Raw genomic sequence first — 27,036 nt, 5'->3', positions numbered from 1 at the left:
GTATTTACATTCCGAATCATAACTGTAGCAAAATTACAGTTTTGAAGTAGCCACCAAAATAATTTTTTGGTTTGGGATCACCTCAACATGAGGAACTGTATTGCGGGGTCACGGCATTAGGAAGGTTGAGAACCACTGATCTAGATCTCTTGGCATTGCATAGATGCTAACTGAGCATGAAGGCTATCTATTGGTTATTCTTCACTCTCCCTATGAAGAACATGTTTTCTAGGCACACATCTCTTAGATGACATTCTTCACTCTGCTTCTCTTGGGGAACTACAGGGGAAAGAGCATTGGAACTTGACAAAGAAGACATGGATAATGTTTACTACTTAAGGGATCTTGGGCAAGTCTCTTAATTTCTAAACTTCAGTTCCTTCATCTATTAAATAGGGGAGGAAGTTAGACTAAATAACATCATTCTCCCTTTCAATTCTAGAACTATGATCTTAATATGCTGCAGTCTGCATGTGTTGACCAATGTGCCTTTTTAATAATCTTTTGGGGTAACCTACAATTTTAATTCATCAGAAACTGATATCCATAACTTACAGCAATAAAGAAACATTGAAAGAATATTGAAATTGAAAAGATGAACCTTTGTTTCAGGGAGATATTTTTAGATCATCAAAAGTATAACTGCAATTTCCTAATGGTCCTCAAGTCAGCTCTCCAATTCTGGGTCTAGTTAGTTCACTATTCATTCACAATAGATATATGTTTTTGATGGACTAGCTCTATGCCCTGTACAAAGAAATAAATATCAAGAAAGCATGGATCACTCTCCTTATCAGGGGCTAGAACGGAACTATAGTAATCTAGCAAGAGATGCTCCCAGCCTGGTCCCATTGGAGGCCTTCTCCTTTTGTCATTGTATCCTACTGTCCTAGCATCTATAACTCTTCCTTGAATTTCTACACTTCTGTGGCCTTCCATTATGATTCATGATTTGTAATATAGTGGTGAGAATCTGGGTCGGATCTCATTCCTAACACTTACTACCTCTGCAGTTTTTGGCAAGTCACTGGAGCTTAGTTTTTTCATTTATAAAGTTTGAGAGTTTGAATTAGTGGCCTCTCAGATCTGTTGCAGCTCTTGATCTGAGGAAGATGTGTGGATGAAGGCAAAGACATTGCGGTCAGAAGGCCTAGTGTGAATCTCAATTCTGTCACTTTCATAGCTCTAAGAACGTGGAAAAGTAATTTAGCCTTTGGGTTCTCAGTAGCTCTTCTATGCAATAATAGGGTTGACTGAGATGGCCTCTAGGGCTCTTCCAACTTTAAAGTAATGATCTTATGAGTTATGATCCTATTATCCTAGGATTGGGGTGTATGGGGTGCTCAGGGAGGAGTAATATCTTTGGTATGAAGGTATGGAGGGCTTGTTGTGCCCTCCTAGGGCAGCTCTCCAGCCTCTGACCCTCACCTGACACCCAGCTCTCACTTGTGGCTCCTAGTAGCTGCTAGCATGCGGCAGCAGCCACACCCCGGGCAACAGCTTCGACAGGCCGGCTAAACCTTGTGAGGGTAGCCATCGGGTCATCGTGGACCCCTGGTGAACTAGAGCTTTGCTCACCCAGCATGTGAAGACTGTTTCGGCTGAACAGACAGAAGAAACCAATAAGAAGGTTCAACGGCTTAGAGGGCGACGCAGCAAGGCACTGTGGAGTGCTTAGGGCATGTTGGAGCACAAAAGACAACACGGCCATCCAGTGCAGCTGAGGAAGTCTCCAGGTGTAACAACTTTTCATGCCACTAGACCCAGGCTTCCAACGCCAAGAGAGTGGGACTGTCTCTGTGCATCGACTTTTCCACTTAAATCTTCATGCACAAGGGTCTTTGTGCACAAAAACACACAAAGACAATCGTCATCCTCGGTTACCGAGAGACTACTACTACTACTACTACTGTCCTAGGATTGAGCAGGATTTGCCTATGAGAGGACATTTCTCCCTTTCCCCTCTCCCCCCTCCATTGTTATCTTGCCTCAGGGACCTGCCTCTTTTTTCATAGGAACCTACTTTTACTAGAATCTATTGTGACTATAGAGTCACTGCAACAATGCTGTAACTTCTCTTTACTATAGCTCCTAAGGAAAGGATACTGCTATATTAGGAGATAAAACCTACTTGAGAAAAGAAGGAATTCCTTATCCCTCCATACATTTTGGACCCCCAAACACCAGGACTTTCACCATCAGTACCTTTGCTTTACCCCCACTGCCAAGACAAAGTCTAGGAAAGGGGTTTCTGATGCCAGGCCAAGATTTGAGTGCAAACTCTACTTGCAGGGCATCTTCTAACTCTATATCATCCAACTTCATCTTGGAATGTGGAAAAGGAATTGTTGCTGCACATAAGTCAAGGAGTCCCTAGGGAATTGGCCACCAAATATTTATTGACTTGGATATTTAAACAGATCTTCTTTCTTCCACTGTTTTTGGGTTATAAAAAACTCGCCAAGTGTGCTATCATCAAAGAACCCTTAAGGATGAGCATCCAAGCCAATGGTACTTCTCTATCCTATAATTAACAAATCCCTACTTCCTCTTCTCCTAATCTCTGGAATTCAGTCATCAGGTCCCCAGAATAAATCTCATTACCAATCTCAATCACCTCTGTACAACTGTCCTCCCAACTTGCATTGTGCCCTTCTCTATTGACAAACTTTCTTTTTGTCTAAGGCCTATTCCTATCACACTTTCAGTCTTCAGAAACCCAACTCATTCTGAAAAAACATTGTACCCTTTACCACTCTCTCCAGTATTGGATACTCTTGTAATGCCAACTTACACATGGGGGAAATATGTATACTTCTTGCTCTTCATTGCAACTTTCAGACCTTCTCAGTGACCATAACTTAGCAATAATCTCCTCTCTTTTGAGATTCATTAATCTGTCTTATCCTCTTCTATCCAATTTTTTTTTTGTTACCATCACCTTCTAGATTATTCTCTTTCCTTTCTCAAGGAGTTTAGGACCCAGTTCACATCCCTTCACTCTACCCTATTCTTTTAAATCCCACTCAGGGACTTCAGTACACATCTTGATGTTCCTTAAAACACAATGAGTTCCTAGTTTGTCCACCTTCTGAACTTCCATAACCTACACTGTTACTGCATGTCTCATTTGATATTAATCAGAATGTTGTCAAAATCATTTATATTTTTATATCATTCTGGGAATCTTATATGATTTTAGCATGCATGGAAAAATCTTATTATGAGAAAAATGGATACTCTAGCTCAAAATCTTTTTAATAGACAAAAAAAGGCTCCATGGGATCTTATATTCTTTTCATATTTTAGCCAGCTATATGATTGCAAAAAATGTGGTCTGCTCTAGAAAATCACTGACAAAAGCCTTCCTGTTTCCTTCTCATACCTTTATCAAAGAAGTCCTTAATACAGGTATAGACTGTCTTCCTAATGATTATTCTCATAAAAATCTTGTATAAAAATGGGAAAGTAGGCATGCAAAGTTGCCTTCTTCAGTAGAATGTGATTCCCCCACACCCAAAGTATTTGGTATCCCTCAATGTCCTCAAAATTTTTGCCTCTAAAGCAGACCTCTTCTCTGTATATCGGACCAGTTCAGCTTTTCTTTACTCATTTTTGCTTCCTTTAGTGCCATTTCCATTTCATATAGATTCACAAGGGACTGTGATACTCAAATACAGATGCACTAGGACTCCACTGTCCCTGACAGAGAAAAAAAGTTTGTTATAGTGATCTTGCCATATCTTTTCCATTTTCCATGTTTGTTGTCCTCCTGCCAGTTTCATCTTTAAATATCCTTGAGATGATATAAATGCATCTCTCACCAACTTTCTTTAAAGTTGCTTTTCTCTTTAATGCTTCTCACTTTTATGAAGCAATAGTTTATAATCTCCCACCATCAACCTTGGTAAGACTTTAGCAACAAGTATGTTTTAAACTTGTGATGCCCTTGGCTGCCACTTCTCTATGCTTGGCAAGGAGATCAAATGTTTGCTGGCTGAGTTGATTTCTGGGCTTTTTATTCTCCCTGACATAGTGACTGATTTTTATCAGTTTAGCTTTTTTAAGAAATAGTGATAATATCAATATATATATTCTTTGATCCATGTCCCATTTTCAGTGTCAACAGCTCATTAAAAGAAGTTAGGATGGAACTGCCTAAATGATTTACCATATTAGCTTGTTTTTTTATTTTTTCTTGTAACTTGTTATTGCTTTTATAATACATCAGCAATTTTCGTGTATATTGACTACTGATCTGGAAATAACTCCCTATTTACTATCAGAATATAAAAATAGTTATGTGAATCTTAAAAACTACTCAGACTGTACTTTAGAAGATTTGATTTAGCTATTTCCTTATTGTAACAATGGAGATATTTGGTCTAACAGAATTAGGAATGTCTTGGGAACTTTACCTTACTCCACCCATACTTGGAAATACTTTAGGGGAAGATAAAGTTGTAAACTCCTGATTGAACAATGAAGATACTTAACTCATACCTTATAGTGAAACTAGAACTTTAAGCTAAGTCTATTTTTAGATCTAATACAAAAGGGTGTTAAGTACCTATAAAGGTTAAATTAATCACAAAAAGGTCAAGTAACTCACAAAAGGTGAGCTTAACAAAGAAATGTGAAGTACTCAGAAGATATAATCTAACAAGAGAAGGTGAGAACTAAAGAATGGTGAGAAATAAGAATGGGCAGTCCTGAAAAAAAAGCATCTACTGTGATTGGTAGATGTGAAAATTTAGGGGAAGGTGACATAAGAGAAAATTTCTTTAAAAGGAGGGGTAAAAAGTCAGTTGAGAGAATTCAGTTCAGAGTGGAATTGGATTCTGAACTCAGTTCAGGAGATTAAGTTCAGTGGAGGACTGGAACCCAGTTTGGAGATGGTCTCGTGGTGAGTGATAAGACTGAGTCCCTTTTCCTTAGGCTCAGGGAGGCCACTTTGGCCAAGGCCTTTAACTCACACTCTCACTCTCTCTCTCTCTCTCAATTTCTTCATTTATATTAATTAAAATCTCCATAATTCCCAGCTGATTTGGGTCTTATTTGGGAATCATCCCTGGCGACCAATTATTAAGATTTAAGTCAAAACACTAAAATTATCTTTATAGTTTAAAGCATAAAACAATTCATCTTTTGTGATTTTACTTGAAAATTAAAACAGCTAATCACATTCCTGAGTCAAAACACTACAAAAGCCTAAGTAGTAGTCCTTCTAAATCACACATAGTAATTCTTACCAGAGGGCTGTTTTGAATACTCTTCTTGTCACTTAGTGACCTAAAACAATTTCAACTGCCAAAAAAGTGAATAACCAAAAATAAATTGAACTATATTAGATTCCAGAATTAATTCCTATCCTTTTTTCAGTGTTTCATGAAATAAGTCATTTGAAGTAGGATCCAATTTCAAGTAAAAAGTTACTTTGAAATTGTGCTATTAATAAGCAAAACTAATTTGACATAGCTTTTCATTGAGTAAAACAATTTTATAGCAAAAATCAATTCTTATTTTCTTAAGGAACACTCCATACCTGGGTTTTGTTTGTTAAGCAAATTTGCTTGAGCTAACAAATAAATCTATTCTGAAATAAACTCAACTTGGGGGCAAAAAAAAGAAGAATGTTCCTAAAATGTTCAGGTAGAGAAGCTGTGTTTATAAAAATAGAGATCAATTTAAAAATGAGAAATCTTTAAAACAAAGTCTACCAAAATAATTAAAGCTTCTAAACTGACAAATAGTTAGAAGCATGCTTTTAAAAAATGAAACTATAAAAAACTTTAAGTTACCTGGTAAAGCCTTTTCAAATATTAAAATAAAAGCATCCAAGTATCTTTTTATTAGAGCCTATATTTTTCTTCACATAGGCCAAATAAGTCTCAAATGTGACATTTTCCTCACTCTCTCCCACTGCTCCCAGGGTACTTTCTGAAATACTTAAAGATTTTTAACAAAAAGGGGTTAAAAAAAAACCTTAATTTACCTGAGGTCTTCCTTAAAAATTCTCTTAATAAGGACAGTATTACACTAATTGCCCTTGCCTAAAATGACTCGGGCAACACTCTACCACCAGAGTTTCAATATTTCCTCCAGTGTTTAAAAACTATCAAAACTTTACTTGCACTCTATACACAGTATTTTCTACATATAAGTATAATGAATTGTCACTAAGAGTAACACATAGTTTTAACAAAATTAAGATTTTCCTCCTGCTTTAAAAATAGATAAATTGGGGATCAAATATTGGTTAAATATTCATCAGTGTTCCTTTAAATAATAAGCTTCCTAATGCATACAGACCATAAATCTATTTGCATAAAACTGGTCAGGGGTGTGTATGTGTAGAATAAAGTAAACTACTTCTATAATTTTCTTTAGATTTCTTTTCTTTTTTTTTTAACTAGATCTATGATTCTATCAGTGTGGGGAAATACCAATGAAGAACTTCCTCTACCAATGAAGACCACAAACGTTTTTCAAATTCTAGACTGATTGCTGCCTGGGGTACTGGATGGAAAATCAACTTGCTCAGGGTCACATGGTTACTATGGGCAGCCAGACAATAACTCAGAATGTAAGCCTCTCCTGACTTTGAGGCTGGCTACTGATCCACTAGGGCAGTGTTGGTGAAGGTTTTCAAGTTCGTTTACACCAACTGCAACCTCAAGGTAACTGTTACCCAAGAGAGCAGAGGAAAGAAGTGCTTGCTTTGGGGGGGCTGGACAGAGGAGTGTGGCATACAAAAATATCCTCATGCTATAGAGAGGGGGAATGGAGCAGCTCCCCATGCAGGTTGGGCACTTGTGCCAAAACTTTACCAACACTGCTCTAGGCCATATTGCCTGTAAGATCTCCATAAAACACCTTGGAAAAAATTTCTTTGGAAATTTTTTTTTCTGCAATTTAAAGAACTGGTCTCAAAATAGTCACGGAGTATTACTAATGTGAGATATAAGAAAATCAAAGAGAAATCCTCAAAATAGTCCATCATTATACTTCCATTAGACTGATCTACTATCAGAGCTCATTTAAAAACAAAGTTGAAGAATTTCTGAAAAGTGAACGATTATACATGCTAAAAGTTAGTATCATGTCTTCAATTTACTACCATACCAAATATTACAAGGTTTTGAGTTTGTTCAAATAGTAAAAAAGTTTTGGAAATTTGACTATACCTTAACTGACTGTACAATGCTGATCCCTTGTTCAGTTTCTATTCTACAGTCATCACATTCAAATTCCTTGACTTTTACACAGCCTGTTCCAGATGTCTTGATATTCAAATCTAGAAATGAAGAAAGAAAGATGAGTTGGTATAATAGCTAACAGGCAAAAAGAGAATTTTAACAGCTCTGGAAGGACAGCTCCTCAGAGAGCAGAGCACTCAGTATTGATTGGGTGTGTCATAAAAGTCAGAGCTACTATTACAAAGCAACACATAATGGATGTGTTGTGGATGTTAGAAAGATACCTCCACTATTCTACTCTCTGCAATGGCTGGGCAGAGAGGGGAGAAAGCTACTTTTCCTCTACTCTTCAAGGGAATATTTGTTTGAGGCAGGTATTTGAAACAGGCATCAAACAGGGCACTTATTACTATGAGTCTGCTCTCTATAGGGAGAAAAGGTTGTGAACAGTCACCTTAGCTGCCTATCCCTAAGCATTTATGGAACTATATTAATGAAAAATACTATATTAATGAAATAGGTTTGCCAAAAGAATGAAATGTGTCAAAAAGAAAAAAAATATGTATTTTTTAAAACTGGATAATGGGAAGATATCATTCCACAGTCAGATCTGAATACCAATGCTGAATGAAGACATAATCAGAATACATTTTTATTGGGGCAGCTAGGTGGTACAGTGGATAGAGCACTAGGCCTGGAATTTGGAAGACTCAAGTTCAAATCTAGCTTTAGACACTTACTAGCTATGTGACCCTGGACAAGTCACTCTGCTTCACGTTCTCCATCTGTAAAATGAGCTGGAGAAGGAAACAGCAAACCACTCCAGTATCTTTTGCCACAATCAGACAATACTGGTTTCTCTAGACACTTCTACCTCACACAAATGAGAACTTTCTCAAAACTCTAAAATCAGGTGACTTAGAATGTTAAGATACAGATTTGATTTCACCTCCACCACTTATTAGTTATGTGGCACTGGTCAAATCATTTCATATCTCTTGATCTCACTTGATTTTATTTATTTAAAAAATAGGAGTAGTGTATCTTTATAATGTACTATACCATGTTTTATAGAAAGTCTTGTAAATCTTAAGTCAACCTGTTAAATATGAGTTATCAGTCTTATTATGTAAATGTGTAGTGCTATAATGTATTAAGCAAGTTCTCCACTAAAGTCCTAGTTCTGATGCATCATTACAAGTCTATCCTAGGTAGGGTAGAAATTGCTCTCTCTATAGCTCTGGGAAATGGTTTGAAATAGTTAACTATCAACATTTTCAAGGAACAGCTCCCAGCAAGTATGACGATTTATTGTGGTGAGGTGAAGTCAAAGTTCATGTATATGATAGAAAAATACCCAATCCGTCAGGTCTTACCAAGTTGTAAAAAAAGGTGTTGATTATAGTATTGTGAATCTGTTGTCCCAGAACCAGCCTAAGTGAAAGGTAGCCATCAGGTAATGATTTTTTCTCTCTACCAAAGCAACTGAAATGTAAAAGGGTTACAATCTATATCAAGTGAAGAAAGTACCACACCAATAAAATCATGTCCCTTCCAAAATGTCAAAGTAACTATATTAAACAAGTACTAAACACGAACTTGGGCTACAAATTCAAATTTTGTCTACAATATTAAATTAGTTCTGTTAAGAAATTTTCTCAGTTAAAAATGGTGATCAACACCCATATAAATGGAGAATCACTGAAATTAAGTCATTATAAAGCCCCCTGAAAATAGACTATGCCAAGAAATCTAATATGACCATTGCTAATATATAAATAGCAGCAAGCCAGGGCAAAAAGGTATTCTTGGCTCTTTTAATTATTTGTAGTATAACTTTGAATAAATTATAATAATTATGGAAAGCAAAGGATACTGATATTTAATATATAACCTACATAATACTTGAGAATAAATGGAATCTCTCAACACCAAATGCCTAACACTAGAGTCAAGCTCTATATTACCTCTGCCTAAACCCTTACATAAATACTTCAGAGCCATGATTTTATTGCAGTGCATACTTCTTATACCTATGCATTTTGCAGCCTCTCTCTTTATGGACTCAATGGACTACTCTCATGAACTGATGTTTCCCCAACTGATTTATCACCTTATGATAAGTGAGCCTTTTTGCATTTTGGCTGGTGGTCCTCAAGCAACAGACAAGTCATCTGTTACTTTTCTAATACTCAAAGCTTTTCTACTTTAATAGGCCTTGTCTGATCTTCAGCTCAGCTGTCACTGCCTTAGAAAATGCAGGCTTACTTACATTTGAAACAAGAGGAATTAGATGTACTATTCATAATAATGCAGATATGCTTTCTACTCCAAATTGACTTACATTTAATAGCAATTAACTTAAATTGTTTTCTAGATTGTTTAGCAGAACTGGGAGAGAGGTTAAAAAAACATCTCAGTGAGTAGATGATACTGATTTAAAGGTCACTCTGCAAAACCTAACAAGATAGCAGTCCCCAAATGTTTAGGAACAATTAGTTATAAGTTATATGTTACTGCCACTACCAATCCTATAAACACCTCCATTTTTACCTTCCAAACAATAAAGCCTTCTTACCCTCATTAACTCCTCTGAGGCTTACAAACAAAGAGGCAGATATTATATTTAAATATCAGTTATGGAATTATATATCTAGAGCTGAAGTAACCTTAGTTCAGTTTTTTCATTTGTATATAATTGGAGATGAAGTATACCAGAGAGGAGGGCAATCTTTTGTCTTCATCAAACCATATTTCCATTTCAATTGTAAATACTTTATTAGCTAAGCACACAACTATTCTCTTTAAAATAAGGTTAAATTTAACAGAATATAATTCTAAATGGCAGCACATGGAGTTCTCAGTAATAAAACAGCAACCTGGAGTCCAATTGATGGCTTACAAAAAGCATCCCTTTCCATTAGCAGTCAATTAATTACCCAGATGTCATTACTTTTAGGCTAAAAGAGCAAATGTAAAGCAGAGGTTCCTTACCCTTAGCAGTCAAAAAAATGTTTAAACCCAGCTGTTACTTTTTAGGCTCAAATCAGGTAACAAGTGTAAAAACCATGCCTCTTTCGTTTAGCAGCCAATAATTGCCATGGCCTTATTTTTAGGATCCGACAAGATAACAAGTGTAGAGCTCATGCCCCTTTCCTGTAGACACCAATACCTGCCTGTTACTTTTAGCAACATATGATTCAACAATGGAAAGCGCACATGCTCCTTTTCTTAAGAAGTTATCGCGGTCTCCTTATATTTAGGATCCAACCAAATAACCCCTATAAAGCTTACCGTCCTTTCTTTTAGCAACTAAATGCCTGGGTTCTGTTTCTTTTAGAACGAAAGATTTAACAAAATGTAAAGTGCACTCGACCCTAAAATAAATACCTAGGAGCTGTTACTTTTAGGACCGAATGAGATAACTCACAAAGGGCTCTGCAAACCTTAAAGCACCATAGCAGGGCTAAAGGGACTGTTATGCAGAGAAAACGATCATTGGGTTTGGAATCAAAGGTCCGAGGTTCGAATCACCTGTGTGACCTGGAACATGTTAATCGACCAAGTCACCTCCCCAGGCTTCAGTTTCCTCACTAGCAAAAGGAGAGGGATGGATCCTACGACCTATAATGATCTGAGGTATCTAAGCTACGACAACTTATCCGTTACCTTATGAACACTGAAGTCAGAGATTCCTCACGTTAACCCCACTTGGCTTACCGAACTTCAATGGAACCTTCACCTCCACTGAAGCGTGGTGGTCGATAGTCTCCGAGAGGATGGCCATGTGCTTCAGAGCCTCGTCGTACCTCACCAGGATGCTGTCAAGGTCCAGGTCGCCGCCCTCCACGCCATTTACCCTGACCAGCACCCGGTCAGCGTTCGGGTACTGGTAAGGGTCCAGGGGCCTCACGGTGATGTCGCAAGGGAGCCGCGCTTGCAGCAGTCCGAAAGGACTGACCATCAGCGACCACTCCTTGCGCCGGACTCTGCGAGGGACTCCAGGTATGCTCACGCAGCTCCTCTCCGCCAAGCCATGAGGTATGGCTGGACGGACGCGGCGTGCCGCGGCCCAGAGCCTGGCCCGCGTTCCGGAGGGGATGAGCCTGGGGCCGCTTTGCCACGAGCCGAGGGTAGGGACAAACATGACCCCGGCTCAAGTCTGGGCCCAGGTCACGGACCCCTAGGCGTTTCCTTGGCTGTGGCTAACCCAGCCAACGCAGACCCAAGGAGCACGGAAGGCAGGTCAGCAGGTGATGTAAATGAACCTCCGAGCCACATAAATAGAACCCACCTACGCTACCGCACCCTGCCTGCCCTGCCGGGTCCTACCAGCCAACCACGAACTCCGGGAGGCCAGATGGAACTTCAGCAACAGATAGAATTTCCTCAGTCTTCAACTGCAAGGGGTCTTCTTGACCTTCAACCCCTCAGTAACTGCGCGGGCAGACGGGATGTGTAGTCCTAAGTCGCAGCTCGAGCGTGAGGTTCTAGGCACTAAAGAAACTACAAGTCCCAGAAGGTTCACATCTGAACCAGAGGGGTGGAATGCTGGGGGCGAATGGAAATACGGAGGACGGAAGTTAGTTCCCTGCAAACTGGTGTGTCTTGTGCCTCAAGCCCATTGGTCTATAGCTATCGGAGAAGTGGGAGGATCCTTGCTAGCCAATAGGAAACCTGTAGATGACTGGTGCGTCAGCTTAGTGTGGTCTCCATGGATACAGGGGACGCTGAGGCTAAATTCAGAAAGAGCTGTTGGCTCCTGCAGTGCGACGAAAAAGGCAGAAATTCCGAAAATCGAAACAGCCAGAACTGGAAAGAAAGGGCCAGGAGAAGAAAAAGTAAGAAAATGAGCTGTTGGGATATGGGAATAGCAGGGGAGAAACCTGTGGGAGGCGGAGTTCAAACCGTCTGCACCAGATAAGAGGTAAAGGAAAGGAGAACTGAGAGTGAAAATAGGGTCGGAAGTCTGGTATGAAGGGAGGCCAAGAATTCAGTGAGCTTCTGAATTAAAAAATAATATATATTCATACACATAAACAAATATAGGTTTAGATACTATGTTAGTAAATATCGCTTTCCTTTTCCTTACCCTTTTGTGAGCTTTGTGACTTGAGGCACATCCCTTCACTTTATTCAGCTGGAAATGAAGGCTAAATTATGTGATCTCTTAAGGTTCTTTCCAGTTTCAGTAGTCTTCGAGTTTACGATTGCCTCTCCACCTTCAATTCCTCTACTTGCCATGATGTTTCTTTTTCCATAACCACCACGAATTATTTCCAGAGCTCAGTCATATCGTCAAAACTTATTATTGTTGTATTGCTACCATTAATAACTGTAACACCAGATTTGAACAAAAGAAGTTCCACTTCCCCAAGAATGTTAAAGACCAGGGCATTGTAGAAATGGGTGTTAAATAGAGTGCCAGGACTGAAGGGAGGACCTAGGTTCGAATCTAGCCTCAGACACTTTCCAGCTGTAAGACAACTGGACAAGTCATTTAATCCCAGATGCTTAGCCCTTACCACTCAGAATTCTGTCCTGGTCCCAATACTTGTATTGATTCTAAAACAGAAGGCAAGGTTTTGTGGAGTTATTTTTCACTTTTTTTAAGTGAGTGTGAGACTGTCTTAAGATTGGATAGGGGGCCAAGGATCCTGGATGATTTTGCCAACCATTGCATTATTCACATTCAGAGTGGTTTTAAGTTTATTTACCTACCTCATTCTTTAAAAAAAAAAACAACATTATTTTATTTGGTCATTTCCAAACATTATTCATTGGAAACAATGATCATTTTCTTTTCTTCCACCCTCCCCTCCCACCACCTCTCCTATAGGCAATGCATGATTCCACTGGGTATCACATGTGTCCTTGATTCGAACCCATTTCCATGTTGTTGGTATTTGCATTCGAGTGTTCATTTAGAGTCTCTCCTCAGTCATATCCCCTCCACCCTTGTAATCAAGCAGTTGCTTTTCCTCAGTGTTTTTACTCCCACAGTTTATCTTCTGCTTGTGGATAGTGTTTTTTAGATCCCTGCAGATTGTTCAGGGACATTGCATGGACCCTAATGGAGAAATCCATTACCTTTGATTGTACCACAGTGTATCAGTCTCTGTGTACAATGTTTTCCTAGTTTGCTCCTTTCGCTCTGCATCACTTCCTGGAGGTTGTTCCAGACTCCATGGAATTCCTCCACTTTATTATTCCTTTTAGCACAATAGTATTCCACCACCAACATATACCACAATTTGTTCAGCCATTCCCCAATTGAAGGGCATCACCTCATTTTCCAATTTTTTTGCCACCACAAAGAGCACAGCTATGAATATTCTTGTACAAGTCTTTTTACCTTATTATCTCTTTGGGGTACAAACCCAGCAGTGCTATGGCTGGATCAAAGGGCAGACAGTCTTTTATCGCCCTTTGGGCATAGTTCCAAATTGCCCTCCAGAATGGTTGGATCAATTCACAACTCCACCAACAATGAATTAATGTCCCTACTTTGCCACATCCCCTCCAGCATTCATTACTTTCCATAGCTGTCATGTTAGCCAATCTGCTAGGTGTGAGGTGATACCTCAAAGTTGTTTTGATTTGCATCTCTCTGATTATAAGAGATGTAGAGCACTTTTTCATGTGCTTATTAATAGTTTTGATTTCTTTGGCTGAGAACTGCCTGTTCATGTCCCTTGCCCATTTATCAATTGGAGAATGGCTTGATTTTTTGTACAATTGATTTAGCTCTTTGTAAATTTGAGTAATTAAACCTTTGTCAGAGGTTTTTATGAAGATTGCTTCCCAATTTGTTGCTTTCCTTCTGATTTTATTTACATTGGTTTTGTTTGTACAAAAACTTTTTAATTTGATGTATTCCAAATTATTTATTTTGCATTTTGTGCCTCTTTCTAAGTCTTGCTTGGTTTTAAAATCTTTCCCTTCCCAAAGGTCTGACATGTATACTATTCTGCGTTCACCTAATTTTCTTATAGTTTCCTTCTTTATGTTCAAGTCATTCACCCATTTTGAATTTATCTTGGTGTAGGGTGTGAGGTGTTGATCTAAACCTAATCTTTCCCACACTGTGCTCCAATTTTCCCAGCAGTTTTTATGAAATAGTGGATTTCTGTCCCAAAAGCTGGGTACTCTGGGTGTGTCTTATACTGTCCTGCTGAGGTCACTTACCCCGAGTGTATTCCACTGATCCTCCTTTCTGTCTCTTAGCCAGTACCAAATTGTTTTGATGACCTCTGCTTTATAATATAGTCTGAGATCTGGGACTGCAAGGCCCCCTTCCTTTGTATTTTTTTTCATTATTTCCCTGGATATCCTTGATCCTTTGTTCTTCCAAATGAACTTTGTTATGGTTTTTTCTAAATCAGTAAAAAAAAATTTGGAAGTTCAGTGGGTATGGCACTAAATAGATAAATGAGTTTGGGTAGGATGGTCATTTTTATTATATTGGTGTGTCCTACCCATGGGCAGTTAATGTTTTTCCAATTATTCAAGTCTAGTTTTAGTTGTGTGGAGAGTGTTATGTAGTTGTGTTCATATAGTTCCAGTGTTTGTCTCGGCAGATAGATTCCTAAGTATTTTATTTTGTCTAAGGTGATTTTGAATGGGATTTCTCTTTCTAGTTCTTGCTCCTGAGCTGTGTTGGAAATATATAGAAATGCTGATAACTTATGTGGGTTTATTTTGTATCCTGCAACTTTGCTAAAGTTGTTGATGATTTCAATTAGCTGTTTGGTTAAATCTCTAGGATTCTTTAAGTAGACCATCATGTCATCTGCAAAGAGTGATAACTTGGTCTCCTCCTTGCCTATTTTAATGCCTTCAATTTCTTTTTCTTCTCTAATTGCTACTGCTAGTGTTTCTAGCAAATAATAGAGGTGTCAAATAATAGAGGTGATAATGGACATCCTTGTTTCACTCCTGATCTTTTTTTTTTATATTTTATTTGATCATTTCCAAGCATTATTCATTAGAGACATAGATCATTTTCTTTTCCTCCCCCCACCCCCCATAGCCGACGCGTAAATCCACTGGGCATTACATGTTTTCTTGATTTGAACCCATTGCTATGTTGATAATATTTGCATTAGAGTGTTCATTTAGAGTCTCTCCTCTGTCATGTCCCCTCAACCTCTGTATTCAGGGAGTTGCTTTTCCTCAGTGTTTCTACTCCCATAGTTTATCCTTTGCTTATGAATAGTGTTTTTTTCTCCTAGATCCCTGCAAATTGTTCAGGGACATTACACCGCCACTAATGGAGAAGTCCATTACGTTCGATTATACCACAGTGTATTAGTCTCTGTGTACAATGTTCTCCTGGTTCTGCTCCTCTCGCTCTGCATCACTTCTGGAGGTTGGTCCAGTCTCCATGGAACTCCTCCACTTTATTATTCCTTTTAGCACAATAGTATTCCATCACCAACATATACCACAATTTGCTCAGCCATTCCCCAATTGATGGGCATCCCCTCGTTTTCCAGTTTTTGGCCACCACAAAGAGCTCAGCTATGAATATTTTTGTACAAGTCTTTTTGTCCATTATCTCTTTGGGGTACAGACCCAGCAGTGCTATGGCTGGATCTAAGGGTAGATATTCTTTTGTCGCCATTTGAGCATAGTTCCAAATTGCCCTACAGAATGGTTGGATCAGTTCACAACTCCACCAGCAATGAATTAATGTCCCTACTTTGCCACATCCCCTCCAGCATTCATTACTTTCCTTTGCTGTTATGTTAGCCAATCTGCTAGGTGTGAGGTGATACCTCAGAGTTGTTTTTATTTGCATCTCTCTGATTATAAGAGATTTAGAACACTTCTTCATGTGCTTATTAATAGTTTTGATTTCTTTATCTGAGAACTGCCTATCCATGTCCCTTGCCCATTTATCAATTGGAGAATGGCTTGATTTTTTGTACAGTTAATTTAGCTCTTTATAAATTTGAGTAATTAAACCTTTGTCAGAGGTTTCTATGAAGATTTTTTCCCAGTTTGTTGTTTCCCTTCTGATTTTAGTTACATTGGTTTTGTTTGTACAAAAGCTTTTTAATTTGATGTAGTCAAAATTATTTATTTTACATTTTGTGATTCTTTCTATGTCTTGCTTGGTTTTAAAGTCTTTCCCCTCCCAAAGGTCTGACATGTATACTATTCTGTGTTTACCCAATTTACTTATGGTTTCCTTCTTTATGTTTAAGTCACTCACCCATTTTGAATTTATCTTGGTGTAGGGTGTGAGGTGTTGATGTATTCCTAGTCTCTCCCACACTGTCTTCCAATTTTCCCAACAGTTTTTATCGAATAGTGGATTTTTGTCCCAAAAGCTGTCCCAAAACCCAAAGGGATCTTTGGGTTTATCGTATACTGTCTTGCTGAGGTCGCTTTCCCCCTGTCTATTCCACTGATCTTCCTTTCTGTTTCTTAGCCAGTACCAAATTGTTTTGCTGACTGCTGCTTTGTAATATAGTTTAAGGTCAGGGACTGCAAGGCCCCATCATATGTGTTTTTTTTTTCATGATTTCCCTGGATATCCTTGATCTTTTGTTCTTCCAAATGAACTTTGTTATGGTTTTTTCTAAATCAGTGAAGAAGTATTTTGGTAGTTCAATGGGTATGGCACTTGGGTAGGATGTTCATTTTTATTATATTGGCTCGTCCTATCCATGAGCAGTTAATGTTTTTCCAATTGCTCAAGTCTAGTTTTAGTTGTGTGGAGAGTGTTATGTAGTTGTGTTCATATAGTTCCTGTGTTTGTCTTGGGAGGTAGATTCCTAGGTATTTTATTTTGTCTAAGGTGATTTTGAATGGGATTTCTCTTTCTAGTTCTTGCTGCTGAGCTGTGTTGGAAATATATAGAAATGCTGATAACTTATGTGGGTTTATTTTGTATCCTGCAACTTTGCTAAAGTTGTTGATTATTTCAATTAGCTTTTTGGTTGAATCTCTAGGATTCTTTAAGTAGACCATCATGTCATCTGCAAAGAGTGATAACTTGGTCTCCTCCTTGCCTATTTTGATGCCTTCAATTTCTTTTTCTTCTCTAATTGCTACTGCTAGTGTTTCTTGTACAATGTCAAATAGTAGAGGTGATAATGGGCATCCTTGTTTCACTCCTGATCTTATTGGGAATGCGTCTAGTTTATCCCCATTGCAGATGATATTAGCTGATGGTTTTAGATATATACTGTTTATTATTTTTAGGAATGACCCTTCTATTCCTATGCTTTCTAGTGTTTTTAATAGGAATGGGTGTTGTATTTTATCAAAGGCTTTTTCTGCATCTATTGAAATAATCATGTGGTTCTTGTTGGTTTGCTTGTTGATGTGGTCAATTATGTGGATGGTTTTCCTAATATTGAACCAACCCTGCATTCCTGGTACAAATCCTACTTGATCATGGTGAATGACTCTTCTGATCACTTGCTGGAGTCTTTTTGCTAGTATCCTATTTAAGATTTTTGCATCTATATTCATTAGGGAGATTGGTCTATAATTTTCTTTCTCTGTTTTTGGCCTTCCTGTCTTTGGAATCAGTACCATGTTTGTGTTATAAAAGGAATTTGGTAGAACTCCCTCTTTGCTTATTATGTCAAATAGTTTGTATAGTATTGGGGTTAGCTGTTCTTTGAATGTTTGATAGAATTCACTGGTGAATCCATCAGGCCCTGGGGATTTTTTCGTAGGAAGTTCTTTGATGGCCTGTTGGATTTATTTTTCTGATATGGGATTATTTAAGAAATCTATTTCTTCTTCTGTTAGTCTAGGCAATTTATATTTTTGTAAATATTCATCCATATCACCTAGGTTGGTATATTTATTGCCATATAGTTGGGCAAAGTAATTTTTAATGATTGCCTTCATTTCCTCTTCCTTGGCGGTGAGGTTATGTCTGGAGACTTCCTCAGCTCCATTGGATGGCCGTGTTGTCCTTTGTGCTCCAACAGGCCCTAAGCACTCCACAGTGCTTCGCTGCGTCGCCCTCTCAGCCATTGAAACTTCTTATTGGTTTCTTCCGTCTGTTCAGCCAAAGCAGTCTTCACATGCTGGGTGAGCAAAGCCCTGGCTCACCATGGGTCGATGACCCAATGGCTACCCTCACAAGGTTTGGCCGGCCTGTCGAAGCCATTGCCCGGGGTGTGGCCGCTGCCACATGCTAGCAGCTACTGGGAGCCACAAGTGAGAGCTGGGTGTCAGGTGGGGATCAGAGGCTGGAGAGCTGCCCTAGGAGGGTACGACAAGCCCTCCATACCAGAGATACTACCCCTCCCTGAACACCCTCTACATTGTCTTCATACACCTGACAAAGGTGTTCAACACAGTGAACAGGGACCCATTGTGGGTGATCCTCAGCAAGCTTGGTTGCCCAGCAAAATTCGTCAAACTGATCCAGCTCTTTCATGTCGACAATACAGGGGAAGTCCTATCTGGTGGAGAGACTTCTGATTGCTTCAACATCTCCAATGGCGTGAAACAAGGCTGTGTCCTCGCTCTGGTACTATTCAACCTATTTATCACCCAAGTATTATGACATGCTGTGATGGATCTAGACCTGGGCATCTACATCAAATACCAACTGGTTGGCTCACTATTTGGCCTTCGCCGCCTGACTGCAAAAACAAAGACAACAGAGAGACTCATCCTGAAAGCTCTCTTTGCAGATGACTGTGCTCTCATGGCCCACCAAGAAAATCATCTCCAAACCATTGTGGACAGGTTCTCTGCCGCAACAAAACTGTCTGGCCTGACTATCAGCCTCAGCAAAACAGAGGTGCTATTCCAACCTGCACCAGGGAGGCCAACTAACCAGTCGTGCATTACAATTGACAGCACGCAGCTTTCTAACGTCAACACTTTCAAGTACCTGGGCAGCACCATCGCCAACGATGGGTCCCTAGACCGCGAGATTAATGCCAGGATCCAAAAGGCCTGCCAGGCACTTGGGCAGCTGCGCTGCAAAGTCCTCCAACACAGAGGTGTAAGCACTGTGACAAAGCTCAAAGTGTATAACGCAGTGGTCCTCAGCTCGCTCCTGTACGGTTGTGAGACATGGACACTGTACTGGAAGCACATGAAACAGCTGGAGCAATTCCACCAACGCTCCCTCCAGTCAATAATGAGGATCCGATGGCAGGACCGAATCACCAATCAGGAAGTCCTCGACAGAGCCAACTCCACCAGCATCGAAGTAATGGTCCTCAAAACCCAGCTACGATGGTCTGGACACATCATCCACATGGATCCACAGCGAATACCAAGACAGGTGTTCTATGGTGAACTGTCAGCTGGACTCAGAAAACAAGGCCAACCAAAGAAAAGATTCAAGGATCAGCTAAAGTCAAACTTGAAGTGGGCTGGCATCACACCAAAGTAACTAGAACTCTCTGCCTCTGACAGAAGCAGCTGGCGAACCCACATTAACCATGCTGCCACCACCTTTGAAGATGAGCGACGTCGACGTCTTGCCGCTGCGCATGAACGCCGACACCAGGCCACAACCACACCTCCCATAACAACTGGAGTCCCATGCCCCATGTGCCACAAAATTTCCGCCTCAGCCTTTGGAGTACAAAGCCACATGAGGGTACACTGTAGATGAAACTGCACAAAGACAATAGTCATTCTTGATCACCAAGAGACTACCACTAGAGGTGGTGAGGTCCCCCTTTTCATCCTTGATGCTGTTAACTTGCCTTTCTTCTTTCCTTTTTTTAATTAGATTGACCAGAACTTTGTCTATTTTGTCTGTTTTTTTCAAAGTACCAGCTTCTAGTTTTGTTTATTAGTTCAGTAGTTCTATCACTTTCTATTTTATTAATTTCTCCCTTAATTTTTAGGATCTCTAGTTTGGTTTTCTTCTGGGGGGTTTTAATTTGTTCATACTCAAGTTTTTTGATTTGCATTTCCAATTCATTGATCTCTGCCCTCCCTAATTTGTTAATATATGCACTCATGGATATGAATTTTCCTCTAAGTACTGCTTTGGCTGCATCCCATAAGGTTTGAAAGGATGTCTCACCATTGTCACTTTCCTCGATGAAATTATTAATTGTTTCTATGATTTCTTCTCTAACTAACCTATTTTGGAGTATCGTATTATTTAATTTCCAATTAATTTTTGATTTGGTTTTCCATATACCCTTACTGATCAATATTTTTATTGCTTTATGATCTGAAAAGGTTGCATTTATTATTTCTGCTTTTCTTCATTTGAGTGTCATGTTTCTGTGACCTAGTATATGATCTATTTTTGTGAATGTGCCATTTGGTGCTGAAAAGAAGATGTATTCCTTTTTGTCCCTATTTATTTTTTTCCATATGTCTATTAACTCTAATTTTTCTAAGATTTCATTCACCTCTTTTGCCTCTTTTTTATTAATTTTTTGGTTTGATTTAACTAAATTTGATAGTGGTTGGTGCAAGTCTCCCACTAATATGGTTTTACTGTCTATTTCCTCTTTCAATTCTCCTAGTTTCTCCATGAGAAATGTGGATGCTGTACCATTTGGTGCGTACATGTTGATTAGCGATATTTCCTCATTGTCTATACTCCCTTTTAACAGAATATATTTACCTTCCCTATCCCTTTTGATCAGGTCTATTTGTGCTTTGGCTTTGTCAGATATCATGATTGCAACTCCTGCCTTCTTTCTATCAGTTGAGGCCCAAAAAGTCTTACTCCATCCTTTAATTCTGACCTTGTGGGTGTCTACCCGCCTCATGTGTGTTTCTTGAAGACAACATATGGTAGGGTTTTGGATTCTAATCCAATCTGCTATTTGTCTACGTTTTATGGGTGAGTTCATCCCATTCACGTTCAAAGTTATGATTGTCATTTGTGGATTCCCTGGCATTTTGATATCTTCCCCTAGTTCTGACCTTTCTTCTTTAGCTATATCCTTTTGAATCAGTGATTTACTTTAGGTCAGTCCCCCTAGTCCCCTCCCTTGATATGCTTCCCTTTCTAGCCCCTCCATTTTTATGCTCCCTTCCCCTCCCCCCTCCTTCCCTCCCTTTTAATACTCCCTCCCCTCTTCCCCTCCTTAATTTTCCTTTTTTTCTTATCCTGTTGGATAAGATAGAATTCAGGATCCCACTGGATCTAGATGTTCTTCCCTCTCAGAGTTGATTTCACTGAGATTAAGGTTTAAGTAATACCACTTCTTGCTCTCTTCCTCTCCTTCTCATATGAGAGTTCTTCCCCTCTCCTCTTTGTATGGGAAAGATTATTCTATTTAGTCCCCCCCCACTATTTCTTGAAGTAAATCTTAGTATTATCGATGATTCCCCCCTTCCTTTTTCTTACTTTGCCCCCCTTTCACCAAATCTTCTTGATGCCCCAATCTTTCCCTATCCATGATTCTTCTAACTACTCTTATGATGCATACAATTTTTGAGAGTTACACAATACATTTCCCCACATATTAATATATAGAATTTGATGTAAGTGAGTTTGACTTAAAGAAAAAGATAAGATTTATCTCCTTTTCCCTTTCTTTCATATTTATCTTTTCATGTTTCTCTTGCTTTCTGTGCTTGGATATCAAATTTTCCACTAAGTTCTGGTCTTTTCTTAGCAAATGCTTGGAAATCTTCTATTTTGTTGAATGCCCATACTTTCCCCTGGAAGTATATAGTCAGTTTTGTTGGGTAGTTGATTCTTGGTTGGAGACCCAGCTCTCTTGCCTTTCTAAATATCGTGTTCCATGCTTTGAGGTCTCTTAGTGTGTTAGCCGCTAAGTCATGTGTGATCCTTATGGGAGCCCCCCTATATCTGAAGCTCCTCTTCTTGGCTTCTGGTAGGATTTTCTCCTTTTCTTGGAAGCTCTTGAATTTGGCGATTACATTCCTGGAGGTTGTCTTTTGGGGATTTAGTATAGAGGGTGTTCTATGAACCTTTTCTATTTCTATTTTGCCCCCTTCCTCCATAACTTGTGGGCAATTTTCTTCTATAATCTCCTGTAGTATAGCATCGAGGTTTTTGTTTATCTCTGGTTTTTCGGGCAGACCAATAATTCTCACGTTGTCTCTTCTTCTTCTGTTTTCCTGGTCTGTGACCTTTTCAGTGAGATATTTTATGTTTTCTTCTAATTCATTAATTTTTTGGCTTTGCTTTATTAATTCTTGCTGTTTTGCAAGCTCACTGTCTTCCAGTTGCTTAATTCTGGTCATTAGGGACTGGTTTTGCTTTTCAGCTTTGTCTGCCCTTCTATTAGATGCTTCCAGCTCTTCTCCAATTGTGAAGTCTTGTCTATCATTCTGCTGATCTCTTTCTCCCATTTTTCTTTCCAGAAGGTTTCCATGTTTTGGTTAAGCTCCAATTTGAGTTTTCCAGAGCTTGTGAATAGTTTCCATTTTGGGAGGCATGTTTTGATTTTGTTTGGATTTCATCCTCTTTCTCTTCTTTTCCTTGGGTACTCCCACCATAAAAGTTTTCAATAGTCAGTTTTTTCCCTTTCTTCTTGGAGGCTTGATTTTGGGCCGTGTGAGCCATTCCTTTGGTGGTTTTATTCCCCTTTCCTTTTTGGTCTGGGGTCTGGGTGATATGGGAAGGTTTTCTGTGAATTTAGGTTGCCTCAGACTAGTTCTTCCCAGCCTCCGAGGTTTCTTAGAGAGCAGGCCCCTGTGCTCAGTGCAACTGCCCCTTTATTCAGTGTGGCCTCCCCTGCGCTCAACGCAACCGCCCCTGTGTTCAGTGCAGCTGCCCCTGTGATCAGCTCTGGATTCTCCCGTGAAACTGCCCTGAGAGGTCGTTTCCTAGCAGTCTTTATATCCCAAGGACCCTGGTGTGCCCCCCGAGACAGAGACGTTCCTCACTCACTCACTGTCCCAGTGAGCGCTCTGATACCTTACTCTGGTTTGGTGGGAAAGGTGGGGGGGAGGGGGAGAGGCTCAATTCACGGTTTTGTGCAAGCTTTTCCTCCTTCTTATAGTGTGAAAATGTTCAAACCCCACATACCTTCGTTTCTGTGGGGTACTGGAGAGTCCCTTCGTTCTTCCAAAGGTGATTTTTATGCTCTTTTGAGGTAGTCTATTTCGTTCAGTGCCAGGGAGAGGAAGCGATTCGCGTCTAGATTGCAGCCATGTTTACCCAGAAGTTTACCTACCTCATTCTTCCTCTGCTTCCTCCTTATCTTCAATAACTACAGTCAATATGTTTACTTTGAGATGAATATTGAGATTTCAGTGTGCTATTTCACTTATTATAAAAACCTGTATTCATACTTTTAAAATTATTATCATAGGATATTTTAAGTACTTTAAACTGCAATTAAACTTGATAAACAAATATCAAAATCTTTTAGAACCACCGATAGCATATAATCTAGTTAACAGTAATTATCTCTCTGTGATGCATCAAATTATCTCAGTGAAGGACTAAACTGTTTGTAGTCAAGAAAACTCAGCATCATTGTCACTCTAGGAAAAACCTGTTAGTCACAAGAATAAACCTCCAAAGAGAAATTTATTTGGTATAAGGGTTTAAAGAAGAGTACCCAAATCACCTAATTCACTAAGCAGTTAAGGTATTTTGTAAAGTGGGCTATTACCTGACAAGGTCCAATGAGATGTATGTCTGTAAGCAGAAATATTTAAAATAATGTTGATCGAGATGTAAGCATAAACATTCAAATTTTGGGGACCTGAAACACAAGCATTGAATATAGACCCAAGACCTGGGTGAGATTCCAGAATTCTCTATAGCTATTGACTTTCTCCAATAGCATCTCTGAGGTCATTCAATTTTTTAGCCACATCAAGCTAGGTCCAAACAATATTAATAAGGTTTTCCATACAATATAATAAAACATTGAGGAAAACCTCATTAATTGGGACTAAATATGGGGGGGATATTTGAGTTAAAGAATATTTAAAATGCATATTTATTACTCCCTGAGTTGTTGAATGGGGAGTTCCTGGATCTGTGGAAAGAACTCTGTGTAGAGACTTATGTTGCCTATACAGACCAACAAATTCTTCTCAAAATTCTTTAATTTTGAGTATTAGAGAAAGTATTAATTTTAAATCTCTTGTTAAAGGGTTGTCACAAATACCTTAGAATTTAATGTAAATTATAGGCAAGTATTTGAACTTTTTTTACATCTCTTTTGTTTTTTAGTTGTTTTCAGTCATATCTGATTCTTTCTGGTCCTAATTGGGTTTTCTTGGCAAAGATAGAGGAGTGATTTGCCTTATCTTTCTCCAGCTCATTTTACAGATCAAGAAACTGAGGCAAAAATAGTTAAATGACCTGGGCAGGGTCACACAGTTAGTGTCTGGGGACAGATTTTAACTAGGAAAGCTGAGTCTTCCTGACTCAAAGTCCTGTGTTCTTTTATGTCTCCAAGTATTCCGTAAACTCTAACAGTAAGGATTGCATTGTTTTTCATAATTATGTTATCACTAAAGTTTTAGTAATTTTGATATTATTGGGATGAATGGATTTTTCTTAAAATGAGAAAAATTTATCAATCATCAAGGATGGCCAATTGTCTAGACTTTTTCAGACTAGTTGCCTAGGAGACATCTTAAGCACAATATGTCTAAAACTGAATTTACTGTCTTTTCCCCTGAAATAGATCTTCTTCCAGATTTTCCTATTTCTGCCTAAAACACTATCATCCTTCCAGTATCTCAGATTTCCAAACTTGATATTGTCCATGGTTCTTCTCTCTTTCTAACCTCAAATATCCAATAAGTTGCCAAATCTTAATGTTTCTAGCGCTACAAAATCTTTCACATACAAACCACTTCTATTCCCACACAGCTACCATTTCAGTTCAATCCCTTGATTCTTACCTAGATTGTTGCAACAGATATCTAACTGATCTCCCTGCTTTATGTGTTTTCACACTTTAGGCCATCCTACATATTTCTGCTAAAGTGATTTTTCTTAGGCACAAATCTCACCACATGATTTCCCACTCAAATAACTCCAGTGACTTCCTGTTGTTTCTAAGATGAAATACAATAATGATGGAATTCTGTTGTGTTATAAGAAGTGACAACTATCAAACATTCAAAGAACAACTAATCCCAATATTAAACAAACTATTTGACAGAATAAGCCAAGAAGGAGTTCTACCAAATTCATTTTACAACACAAACATGGTACTGATCCCAAAGCCAGGCAGGTCAAAAACAGAGAAAGAAAACTATAGACCAATCTCCCTAATGAATATAGCAAAAAGGCTCCAGCAAGTTATCACAAGGGTCATTCACTATGACCAGGTAGGATTCATACCAGGAATGCAAGGATGGTTCAATATTAGGAAAACCATCCACATAATTGACCATATTAACAAGCAAACTGACAAAAATCACATGATTATCTCAATCGATGCAGAAAAAGCCTTTGATAAAATACAATGCCCATTCCTATTGAAAACACTGGAAAGTATAGGAATAGAACGGTCATTCCTAAAAATAATAAACAGTATATATCTAAAACCATCAGCAAACATCATCTGCAATGGGGATAAACTAGAAGCCTTCCCAATAAGATCAGGAGTCAAATAAGGATGCCCATTATCACCTCTACTATTTGACATTGTACTAGAAACACTAGCAGTAGCAATTAGAGAAGAAAAATAAATTGAAGGTATTAAAATTGGCAATGAGGAGACCAAGCTATCACTCTTTGCGGATAATATGATGGTTTACTTAAGCCTCGAGAATCAATCAAAAAGTTACTCAAAATAAACAACAACTTTAGCAAAGTTGCAGAATACAAAATGAACCTGCATAAGTCATCAACATTTCTATATATCTCTAACCCATTTCAGCAGCAAGAATTAGAAAGAGAAATACCATTTAAAATCACCCTAGACAATATAAAATACTTAGGAATCTATCTGCAGAGACAAACACAGGAACTATATGAACACAACTACAAAACACTTTCCACACAGTTAAAACTAGATCTAAACAATTGGAAAAGCATTGATTGCTCATGGGTAGGATGAGCTAAAATAATAAAAATGACAATCCTACCCAAATTAATTTACTTATTTAGTGCCATACCCATTGAACTACAAAAAACTTTCTTTACTGAATTAGGAAAAAAAACCCATAAATAAGTTCATTTGGAAGAACAAAAGATCAAGGATATCCATGGAAATTGTGAAAAAAAAATGCAAAGGAAGGAGGACTTGCAGTCCCAGATCTCAAATTATACTATAAAGCAGTGGTCATCAAAACAATTTGGTACTGGCTAAGAGACAGAAGGAGGATCAGTGGAATATACTTGGCATAAATGATCTCAGCAAGACAGTTTATGACAAACCCAAAGACCCCAGCTTTTGGGACAAAAATCCATTATTTGATAAAAACTGCTGGGAAAATTGGAAGACAGTGTGGGAAAGATTAGCTTTGGATCAACACCTCACACCCTACACCAAGATACATTCAGAATGGGTGAATGACTTGAACATAAAGAAGGAAACTATAAGAAAATTAGGTGAACACAGAATAGTATACATGTCAGACCTTTGGGAAGGGAAAGATTTTAAAACCAAGCAAGACTTAGAAAGAGGCACAAAATGCAAAATAAATAATTTTGACTACATCAAATTAAAAAGGTTTTGTACAAACAAAACCAAGGTAACTAAAATCAGAAGGAAAGCAACAAATTGGGAAACAATCTTCATAAAAACCTCTGACAAAGGTCTAATTACTCAAATTTACAAAGAGCTAAATCAATTGTACAAAAAATCAAGCCATTCTCCAATTGATAAATGGGTAAGGGACATGAATAGGCAGTTTTCAGCCAAAGAAATCAAAACTATTAATAAGCACATGAAAAAGTGCTCTACATCTCTTATAA

The 27,036-nt window shown here is 38.6% G+C and overlaps 2 protein-coding genes across 8 annotated transcripts in view; one reads left to right on the top strand and one right to left on the bottom strand.

Moving 5' to 3' along the window:
• Positions 1–11,808, bottom strand: part of FAM185A (family with sequence similarity 185 member A) — a 104,501-nt gene extending 92,693 nt beyond the window's left edge. For 2 of the 5 annotated variants that reach the window (XM_007504054.3, XM_007504055.3), the window contains exons 1-2: positions 10,920–11,728; positions 7,188–7,297 (exon numbers count right to left, since the gene is read on the bottom strand). In XM_007504054.3, the coding sequence (XP_007504116.2) occupies positions 7,188–7,297; positions 10,920–11,346 (537 nt within the window). In that variant the 5' untranslated portion in view covers positions 11,347–11,728. Of the gene's footprint in view, positions 1–7,187; positions 7,298–10,919 lie in introns of all 5 variants that reach the window. The other 3 variants (XM_001371129.4, XM_016426067.2, XM_007504056.3) reach the window with 3 other exon arrangements.
• Positions 6,662–27,036, top strand: part of CCDC146 (coiled-coil domain containing 146) — a 200,831-nt gene continuing 180,456 nt past the window's right edge. Inside the window, exon 1 of one of the 3 annotated variants that reach the window (XM_056799504.1) lies at positions 6,662–6,680. The gene's annotated coding sequence lies outside the window, so the exon portion shown is untranslated. Of the gene's footprint in view, positions 6,681–11,794; positions 12,127–27,036 lie in introns of those variants that run through there. The other 2 variants (XM_007504057.3, XM_001371084.4) reach the window with 2 other exon arrangements.

Source organism: Monodelphis domestica, chromosome 5, assembly GCF_027887165.1.
Source record: "Monodelphis domestica isolate mMonDom1 chromosome 5, mMonDom1.pri, whole genome shotgun sequence".
Taxonomy (NCBI): Eukaryota; Metazoa; Chordata; class Mammalia; order Didelphimorphia; family Didelphidae; genus Monodelphis; species Monodelphis domestica.
This window is presented reverse-complemented; position numbering and strand designations above follow the sequence as displayed.